General features: G+C 36.6%; 2 protein-coding genes across 2 annotated transcripts in view; both read right to left on the bottom strand.

Annotated features, from left to right (window-relative positions):
• The window catches only part of LOC136027456 (probable cytochrome P450 12a5, mitochondrial), a 171,729-nt gene that overhangs the window by 110,646 nt on the left and 49,780 nt on the right, over window positions 1–11,303 (bottom strand). The gene's annotated exons all lie outside the window — the stretch shown is intronic.
• On the bottom strand, window positions 3,938–11,192 carry LOC136027453 (SEC23-interacting protein-like; the record flags this gene model as incomplete). The annotated part of the gene is given in 2 exon segments (XM_065704735.1): window positions 3,938–4,132; window positions 11,048–11,192. Coding segments are annotated over 2 exon segments (198 nt in total), but the record flags the coding sequence as incomplete, so codon positions are not given.

Genomic DNA, 11,303 nt, shown 5'->3' with positions numbered 1-11,303 from the left:
CTGAGTCAGGACGTCCTTTCTAAATATCAAAATTCATTAAGATCCGATCACCCACTCGTAAGTTATAAATACCTAATTTTTTCTAATTTTTCCTCTCCCTTTTGCCCCCCAGTTGGTCGAATCTGGGAAAACGACTTTATCAAGTCAATTTGTGAAGGCCCCTGACACGCCTACCGATTTTCATCGTCCTAGCACGTCCGGAAACACCTGACTCGCCAAATCACTGAACCCCTGCCCCCAAGTCCTCCAAAGAGAGCGAATCCAGTACGGTTCGGTCAATCACATATCAAGGACATTTGCTATTTCTATCCACCAAGCTTCATCCCGCTTCCTCCACTCCAAGTGTTTTCCAAGATTTCCCTCGCCAACTCCCCCCAATGTCAAAGATCTGGTCGGGATTTGAAATAAGAGCTCTAAGAAATGAATTCCTTCTAAATATCAAATTTCATTAATATCCGATCACCTATTCGTAAGATAAAAATACCCCAATTTTCAGGTTTTCCAAGAATTCCGGTTTCCCCTTCCAACTCCCCCAAATGTCACAGGATCTGGTCGGAATTTAAAATTAGAGCTTTAAAGCACAAGATCCTTTTAAATATCAAATTTCATTAAGATCTGGTCACCCTTTCGTAAGTTACAAATACCTCAATTTTCAAAATTACCCCCCTCCTCAACTCCACCAAAGAGAGCAGATCCGGTCCGGTTATGTCAGTCACGTATCTTAGACAGGTTTTTATTTTTCCCACCAAGTTTCATTCCGATCCCTCCAGTCTAAGTATTTTCGAAGTTTTAGGTTTCCCCCTCCCAACTCCCCCCATATGTAACCAGATCCGGTCGGGATTTAAAGTAATAGCTCTGAGACACGATATTCTTCTAAATATCAAATTTCATTGAGATCCGATCACCCGTTCGTAAGTTAAAAATACCTCAATTTTTCTGATTTTTTAAAATCACTCCCCCCCCCCAAACTATCACGAAGAGAGCAGTTCCGTTCCGGTTATTTCAATCATGTATCTAGAACTTGTGCTTCTTTTCCCCACCAAGTTTCATCCCGAGCCCTCCACTCTAAGAGTTTTCCAAGTTTTAGGTTTTCCCCTCCCCAATGTCACCAGATCCGGTAGGGATTTAAAGGAAGAACTCTGAGAAACGATATCCTTCTAAATATCAAATTTCATTGAGATCCAATTACCCGTTCGTAAGTTATAAATACCGCATTAATTCTAATTTTTCAAAATTACCCCCCCCCCCCCCTTAACTACCCCAAAGAGAGTAGACCCGTTCCGATTATGTCAATCATGTATCTAGGACTTGTGCTTATTTTCCCTACTAAGTTTCATCCCGATCCCTCCACTCTACGTGTTTTCCAAGATTTTAGGTTTACCCCTCCCAATCCCCCCCTGAATGTCACCAGATCCAGTAGGGATTTAAAATGACAGCTCTGAGACACGATATTCTTCCAAACATCAAATTTCATTAAGATCTGATCTACCGTTCGTAAGTTTAAAATACTTCAAAAGACTGTTTCTAATTTAATCTGGTTCGGTCCCTTATACGCCTGCCAAATTTCGTCGTCCTAGCTTACCTGGAAGTGCCTAAAGTAGCAAAACCGGGACCAACAGACCAACAGAATTTGCAATTGCTATATGTCACTTGGTTAATACCAAGTGCCATAAATAAAAATCTTATTAAAAAAAATAAAAAACAAAAAATTTCATTGAAAAAAGAAAAAAATATAAAGCTCGCTAACGACTTAATTTAACTATGGAACCGTTTAGAGAAGACAACCTCCATTAATCTTCTGTTGGATATGTTCGGTGCACAAAATGCAAGGATGCAAAGTCAATCAAGCAGTTATCTATCTGGGTAAGGAACTTTTTGCAAAAGGTCAAGCATATGTCTTATTGAACAGATTTCGATCCTTAGAAGGATTTTGAATTAAAGAACTGCAATAAAAACGATTATAGACGTTTTTATTACGTCCTCGTAGGAAGGTATCTTTCTTGTACGCTTGTCAAAGTTCAATTATTCCCCATCCTTTTAAAAATCGCAATCTATTCAAAACAACGCCATATTTCAACTTGAGCTTCTAATTTCCTCCATTTATATGTATGGTTTAGAAAATTTATATATAAAGTAAGAAAAAATAATTAAAAAATAATAATTCAAAATAATTAATTGATACATAAAATAGTAGACAAAATAATTAAACTTAAACAAAGGAAAATTTAGAATTACAGAATAAACCAAAGTACTTTATACTGCACTTACATTAAACTAGCAACGAAGCCAGTTAGAAGACGGGCAAAAAAGAAACATAAATAAAAAAATGAACCCCACATTCTTCATGACGACTGGTTTTTCCCTCCTCCCAACAAAAATTTCGAAGTCATCTCGCCCCACCCCAAAAAAAACTCCTCTTTAAAAAAACAACTCAGCTCGATTCCTCTGCCTTTAGACAAAATAAGGTAGGGTTTCAAGGCCGTATATAGTAGGGGGAGGGGTTGAACCCCCGTCCCCCCTAAAATGTTTGTCTGAATAAAAAAAAACGTAACAAAAATACATCAAAATAATTTTTATGCGTTTTTTAGTTTTCTTGTACCCCCACCCCCCAAACAGAAATTTTCAGTTTTATAGTCTCAGAGGAACACTATCCCCTTCTCCAGTCGAATTATTTATCTATCTGCACCTGTCAAATAGTGCAATAACGACTTTATCTGCATAAATGCAAATTGGACAAACAAAGGAATAAATTCTCAATTCTCCTTTATTCCAGAAGAGAGCCAGGGGTACTCGAATACTTCACCATAACCATTGCTTCACCACCAAAAACTTGTGTGCTATAATGAAAGAAAGGTTAAGATGGCTAAGGCACGTTCTGCAGATGAAGGATGGCAGATTGCCAAAAATTTTCCTTGTCAGCAAACAGTCTAGAGCCAAACGAAAAGCAGGTCGTCCCTAAATGGGATATTAGGTTGTCAGAAGGAAAGATTTAAGGGCAATTGGTAGTTCCTGAGAGGGTGTGAAGAGGGAGGCTTTAAATAGATCTGAGAGAAGAGATGCGTGCGTAGTTGTGTTAGCCTCAGGCGGCTTGGCGCTGCAGTGAATTGTTAATAGTAGTGGTAGCGGTTTCTCAACCCCAATGCAACTCAAATTAACTGGGTCTAATTTCTCTCCAATTTTGATACAATGCTCTTTCAAATTGGCCATGAATAAATTTAAATGTAACCTAACCATACTTAAGCTATACTAGCTGAATGGGAATGATTTGAATAGGTGTTGAGTTGAACGAGGTTTGAGGGCTGAGTTAAACAAGGGTTTACTTGCATGAAAATTTAAAAATTTACCACCAAAAAGTATAATGATGAATGACTAATCTTTAGTCAATACTTGCTGCAGATGCAAGGTCTAATAAAACTCAAATATTCAACAGTGGGTTTATCTATGAAATTTGATGTCTAATATCCTTACTTTTAAATTTGAAATATTCGCCACGAAAGCGCAAAAGATTTATCTCTTCAAACAAAACAAAGAGCATCGTTTGCACACCTAAAAAATTCTTAAAACAGATCACTAATGCCAAGACCGTATCCAGGGGGGATACTGAGTTCGAAGCCCCTCGAAATTGTTGTCCGACTCGTAAAATCGTTGCAAAAATGAATATAAACCATTTTTGAAGTTTTTTTGCGTATAACATCCACTCAAAAAAACCTCTCCCCCAACAAAATCCTGGATGAACATAAGAGGTTGGAGGTTGCACATAGGAATCACTTACGCGTGCTTCTCTTCTATATTATTACTAGTTCTAAACTTTTTTTTTGAGTTTTGTGCAAATACTTGACTAACAGTTAGTCCTAGATACACCCTTAACTAGTGCTGTCTAGCCATTTGATTTTTAAAGACTTTCCTGTTCTGATTATTGAAATTATGCCTCACTTACCACTCTCGATTTTTTCACTACTTGTTCACTATTCCCCTCTGCCGGCCTCTTCATGACTTCACTTACTCTTCCTGCCCTACTGACCACTCCACCTTTGTCGTTGATTTCTTGATAATTGCATTCAGCCTTCCCAGTGAAATTTCTAACCGAATCAAGCTCTAATATACTTCTGGCTTTTGTCATTGCTTCTTCACTCTAGAAGGAAAGAGAAATTATCTTTGAGAACCTTGTCACAAAAGGAACTTTGGTGATTCGAAAATAGACTTGGACCTCACGATATTTCTAAAATACAAAGTATGCAAATAAAGTTTCAAAGATTAAAGCCTGAGCATCAATCTTGGTAATAAAAAAAAAAAAAGAGAGAGAGAGAGAGAGAGAGAGAGAGAGAGAGAGAGAGAGAGAGAGAGGAGAGAGATGAGAGAGAGAGAGAGAGAGAGAGAGAGAGAGAGAGAGAGAGAGAGAGAGAGAGAGAGAGAGAGAGAGAGAGAGAGAGAGAGACAGACAGAGAGAGAGAGAGAGGAAAGAGAAAGAGAAAGAGAAGAGAGAGAGAGAGAGAGAAGGAACAAAACAACAGTAATAGTATCGCTATGTAAATCATTGCACACACTAAAACAAACTATCAATCTTCTTCTCTTCAAAGAATCTTGAATAATTTATTAGGTGTTTCAATTTCAAGGCTGGAGTGACCAATATGCATACTTAACACTAAATAAAATAAAATATGGAAAATGAGTTGAATCAATAGATTGGGTTTGCTGAGTTTAAGAGGGTAGAAGATAAACCTTGAAAAAAATGCATAGGAGGGGGGGGGAGGTTCTCAAATTTGACGGTATACTTTTCCAGAGTACAGCCCTCTGTTAATTGTATCAGTTTATGAATAGAATTTATTATCTGGTTAGAACCAAGTTGCCACAATCTCCAATTGATTAAGTGAGAAAGTATTCATTAAGTAATACTCAATTATTTAAGTAATAAATACTAGTTACTAGCTGAAAATTTAGTATTGCTGAATTCCACAATCAGACACAAAAACGTCAACAAGGCCGTCAGACTTCAGCAGCAATCGACATATAAATCATCATTATATAATTATTGTATATTATTAACAATATATCATTTTATTATATGATTAATTGTAATTAAGGCATATATAGATTAAATTTTATGACTCGTTCAATAATAGGCCATGAAATCCGAAGTTAGCAAAACTCACAGAAGTATAAAACGGTCTGCGGAATCGCCTAAGATATAACAAGAGCTAAGAGCTCATATGGCACTTGTGACGAGGCGAGAAGAGCTAAGGCCAAGAGATCATATGGTATGAGCTCTAACAAAATTCTATGAATCAATAGATTGATTTAAAAAGGAAAATAAGAGGCTCAATGTCGGTCAAGATTTAAAATAAGAGCTCTGAGTCACAAAGTCCTTCTAAATATCAAAATTCATTAAGATCCAATCACCCACTCGTAAGTTATAAATACCTATTTTTTTTCTAATTTTTTCCTCTCCCTTTTGCCCCCCAGATGGTCGAATCTGGGAAAACGACTTTATCAAGTCAAATTGTGCAGCTCCCTGACACGCCTACCAATTTTCATCGCCCTAGCACGTCCAGAAGCACCGAACTCACCAAATCACTGAACCCCTCCCCCAAAGAGAGCGAATCCAGTATGATTCTGTCAACCACATATCACATATCATATCAAACATTTGTTTATTCTATCTACAAAGCTTCATCCCGATTCCTCCACTCCAAGTGTTTCTCCAAGATTTCCCCCTCCAACTCCCCCCAATGTCAAAAGATCTGGTCGGGATTTGAAATAAGAGCTCTGAGACATGAATTCCTTCTAAAAATCAAATTTCATTACAATCTGATCATCTATTTGTAAGATAAAAATACCCCAATTTTCATGTTTTCCAAGAACTCCGGTTTCCCCCTCCAACTCCCCCGAATGTCACAGGATCTGGTCGGAATTTGAAATTAGAACTTTAAAGCACAAGATCCTTCTAAATATCAAATTTCATAAAGATCTGGTCACCCTTTGGTAAGTTACAAATACCTCAATTTTCGAAATTACCCCCCCCCCCCCAATTCCACCAAAGAGAGCAGATCCGGTCCAGTTATGTCAGTCACGTATCTTAAACAGGTTTCTATTCTTCCCATCCAGTTTCATCCTGATCTCACCACTTTAAGTATTTTCTAAGATTTCCGGTCCCCCCAACTACGCTTGATCCGGTTGAGATTTAAAATAAGATATCTGAGTTACGAGGTCATTCTAAATATGAAGTTTCATGAAGATCCGATCACTCCTTCGTAAGTTAAAAATACGTCATTTTTTCTTATTTTTCAGAATTACCCCCCCCCCCCCCACAATTGAGCGGACCCGTTCCAATTATGTAAATCACGTATGCAAGACTTCAACTTATTTTTCCAACCAAGTTTCATCCCAATCCCTCCAATCTAAGTGTTTCCCATCATTTTAGGTTTCCCCACCGCAAACTTCCCCCAATGTCACCAGATCTGGTTAGGATTTAAAATAAGAGCTTTCAGACACGATATCCTTCTAAATATCAAATTTCATGGAGATCCAATCACCCATTCGTAAGTTAAAAATGCCTCATTTTTTCTAATTTTTCAGAATTAACCCCCCCCCCAACTACCCCAAAGAGAGCGGATCCGTTCTGGTTATGTCAATCATGTATCTAGGACTTGTGTTTTTTGTTCCCACCAAGTTTCATCCCGATCCCTCCACTCTGTGTTTTCCAAGTTTTAGGTTTCCCCATCCCAACTCTCCCCAATGTCACCAGATCCGGTCGGGTTAAAAATGAGAGCTCTGAGCCACGATATCCTTCTAAATATCAAATTTCATTGAGATCCAATCACCCATTCTTAAGTTAAAAATACCTCATTTTTTTAATTTTTCGGAAATACCCCCCCCCCCAAGAGAGCAGATCCGTTCCGTTTATGTCAATCATATATCTAGGACTTGTGTTTATTTTTCCCACCATGTTCATCCCAATCCCTCCGCTCTAAGTGTTTTCCAAGTTTTAGGTTTCACCCTCCCAACTCCCCACCCCATCACCAGATCCGGTCGGGATTTAAAATACGAGCTCTAAGACACGATATCCTTCTAAACATCATATTTCATTGAGATCCAATCACCCATTCGTAAGTTGAAAATACCTCATTTTTTCTAATTTTTAAGAATTACTCCCCCCCCCCCAACTACCCCGAAAGAGAGCGAATCAGTTCCGATTATGTCAATCATGTATCTGGGACTTGCGCTTATTTTTCCCATCAAGTTTCATCCCAATCCCTCTGCTCTAAGTGTTTTCCAAGATTTTAGGTTTCCCCCCCTCCAACTCCCCCCAATGTCATCAGATCCAGTCGGGATTTAAAATAAGAGCTCTGAGACACAATATCATTCCAAACATCAAATTTTATTAAGATCCAATAACCCACTTATAAGTTAAAAATACTTCATTTTTTCTATTTTTTCCAAATTAACCAGCCCCCCCCCCCCAAATGGTCAAATCGGGAAAACGACTATTTCTAATTTAATCTGGTCGGGTCCCTGATATGCTTGCCAAATTTCATTTACCTAGCTTACCTGGAAGTGCCTAAAGTAGCAAAACCGGGACTTTAGGTTTTCCCTCTCCAACTCCCCCCAATGTCATCAGATCCGGTCGGGATTTAAAATATGAGCTCCGAGACAAAATATCATTCTAAACATCAAATTTCATTAAGATCAAATCACCTGCTCATAAGTTAAAAATACTTCATTTTTTTCTATTTTTTGCAAATTAACCGGCCCCCCACTCCCTCCCCCCCCCAGATGGTCAAATCGGGAAAACGACTATTCTAATTTAATCTGGTCCGGTCCCTGATACGCTTGCCAAATTTCATTGTCCTAGCTTACCTGTAAGTGCCTAAAGTAGCAAAACCAGGACCGACAGACAGACCGACAGAATTGGCGATTGCTATATGTCACTTGGTTAATACGAAGTGCCATAAAAACGATTGAATTTTTTGTTTTTTTTTGGGGGGATGGGCAGAAAAGTAGACCCTGGATATAAGTTTATATGTTTATATATATATTTATATGTTTATATATATATATATATATATATATATATATGTATATATATAAATATATATATATATATATATATATATATATATATATATATATATATATATATATATATTTTGCAAGGTTGATCATATGGACACAATGGTCCTATAAGATCAAAAATGAGCTCTTTCAAACGAAAAGCAAACATTCTAGTGACATTTTTAAGTAACAAAAAAGATTGGAGGGCACCATACTGGAAAGGTTTATTAAGGTGAATATAAAACTGCAGTCTGAAAGCAGAGAATTAGGGCAGATTATTATTATACATAGATTAGTGTATTAATTAGTGCAAGCTATTCCAAAATTAGTGTATTCTAATACTAATGAGATAAAGAAGGGAAATTGGAGTGACATGCAGTTTGGTCTCCAAACTTAACTGAAACCATTGTTTTTGCAGTCCATTACCTGTTCTATTAGTAATCAGATTATATCAACATTTTCCTAGTTAACATAAGGAATCAATAACATAGGCTACTTAGCTTATCAAACAAGCAGCCAAAAGTTAAGCCAATAGAAAAGAGGTTTTCAGCCTAAAAGTACCCAAAAAAGCAGAAGAGTTATCCATCAATCAGACTTTAATCATGTGCAAATACTTTGTTGTTTACTATGCTACAATTTTGTTGAGGGGTGCCACTCATAAAGTGGGGACAGAGTTTACCACCAAGTCCCTACTCTTGTAGGTCCCCAACAGGGTCAAGGTCCCTTTCCAGAGGTTATTGTCTATAGGTCTGGATCTTATACCCTGTTTTCCCGATTCACAACTTTATTCAATTGAAATATATGAAGTTTCAAAGATTAAGACATTTTCTAAAGTTAGAAAAAAGAACCATTGATGTGGCTTAAAATTTTACTCACTAAAATTCTAGTTTAGCTTTTTTCTATCTTGGAAAGCGGTTAGTGTATGAAAATGCAACTTTCAGGGATCAGTCTACAGACTAAAGTAAATTCCAGGGAAGGTGTTTTGATGTACCCACCACTTCTCCTTCTCTCTCTAGAGGGCCCTGACCTTTAAAATTTTGTTATATAAAAGTAAACCCTGGCAAAATAAATCTTCAGCTTAAATGAAATACAACAAAACTGTATTCAGCTTCACAACTTTACTCAATCCCAATTTAAGAGGTTTTAAAGAACCACAAATACATTTCCTAAATTTAGAAGTAACCTGCTGATATGGCTTAAAATTCTACTCTAACAACAGGAATTGCATTTACAGAACAACAATCAGAGAAAAAGAAATTGATTAAGGCAAAATGTTATTTTTTTAAAGTTTCAAAATGTCTACCATTGCAAGTTCCATGTTGCCTACCTGTCAAGTAGGCAAATTTTAAAAGCTTAGAAATCAGATGAGGGTGAACATGGAAGCTTGGCAATACCTTTTCAGAGTAGTATTGGTAAAATTCTAGTTAATTGACTTTCTGCTATCTCAGAAAGGATTTAGGTTAGGAAAATGAAACTTTCAGGGATGAATCTACAGGCTAAAGTGTATTCCAGGAAGGTATTTTAAAGCAACTACCTCCACTCCTTCTCCCTCTAGATGACCTTTTAAAATATGTGTGCTATAAAAGTGAGACCTCTGAAAATAAATCTTCTGCTTATTTGAAGTACAACAAAATTGTTTTCAGCTTCATAACTTTGCTCAATTCCATTTTATAAGGTTTTAAAGATATGCAAACACATTTCCTAAATTTTGAAAAAAAAAACATAGATATGGCTCAAAATTCTACTTGAATAAAAGGAATTGCATTTTCAGAACTAAAGACAGAGAAAAAGCAATTAGTAACTGAAAATTAAGGTAAAATGTTGTTTTGTCAAAATTTCAATAGGTCAATTTCAAATTGTCAAAATTTCAAAAATTCAATATAGACCTGTCATATAGGCAAATTTCAGGGCCCTCTAGAGGGAGCAGCAGTGGAGGTGGGTACTTTAAAATACCTTCATAGGACATACTTTAGCCTGTAGACCCATCCCTGAAAGTTTCATTTTCCTAACCTAAACCCTTTCTGAGATAGCAAGAAGTCAATTAACTAGAATTTTACCTATTTCATTCACCTTGAATTCACTACTGAAAGTTTCATTTTCCTAAAATAGCCCCTTTCCAAGATAGCAACAGTAGCTTCAATAGGATTTTACCATTTTGCTCCAAAAAAAGGAATTACATTATCAAACTAAAAGCAGAGAACAGGAAATTAAAAACTGAAGTTTCAGCTATAATTTGCTTTAGTCCTTATTTTAATCTAGGTAGGCTATATTATTTTATTCGTGGTGTTTTGTTCTGAGCATGTTTTACATGTTCAGCATTTTGATCTGATCAACGAAAAAGTAAGAAAAAAAACAGTGCAACAACGCACGAAGGTTTAAACACAGCCTAGTAGTTTTTTAGCGAACTTGTATAATAGAAAATAAATGCATGAGAAGCGCAGAATTTATTAATTTAAGTTTTTGTGAGAAATGATGGCCACTTTACTGCCTATTTTCATCTAATCAAAGCTCCGCATTACACAACATATCAACTCCTCTGTTCATCTAAAACATTAAAATAAAGGCCAAACTCTTTAATACTTTAGACTATTTCCTCTACCCTACAACGCATAATTGTTGAGGTTCCCTTTATTTTGCAGGCATTTTTTTGTTTGCAAGTTTATCTAAGCAACCTATTATGCCCTCCCCCAAAGAAAATCCTGGATCCACTATTTTCTCTCTGAAAATTGAATTTAAAATAACAAATTTCAAGACATTAAAATGTCTAATAACCAGACAAAGAGCCTGAGTCATAGATCTCAGCAAAGAATATCTAAACAGGTTTTTCGGGAGTGACTCAGAAAAAGACAAGTCTCTGACTGAGATCGGGTGCTCGAGAGACCGAGTATTGGGCATGTTGCAATCCAATCAAAGATTCTGCCCGGGATTTAGTCTGTGACCGACAACCGGTGGGTTTACCCTACTTCCACAGGGATACATGCTAGTGCAGATACATTACCATTATAAAACTTCAACTGCCATCGTCTGGAAAACCATAATTATGAAACTTCAACTATTCAAAATCCTTCAAAACACTCAATTATGAATGATACACTTACAAAAAAAAAAAAATGATTAAAGAGGATACTTATGAAAGTAATCCATGGCCATTGCTGCTCCGAGTAATTTGGCTTTATGATGAAAATGAAGAAGTGATTGCATCTTTTTGTAAAATAAGTAGCTGAAAATTTAGCCGAATGCAATAGAAACAGGCT

The sequence above is a fragment of the Artemia franciscana genome, chromosome 5 (genome assembly GCF_032884065.1).
Source record: "Artemia franciscana chromosome 5, ASM3288406v1, whole genome shotgun sequence".
Lineage (NCBI taxonomy): Eukaryota > Metazoa > Arthropoda > Branchiopoda > Anostraca > Artemiidae > Artemia > Artemia franciscana.
The sequence above is the reverse complement of the archived record's forward strand: the minus strand, read 5'-3'. Positions and strand labels throughout refer to the sequence as shown.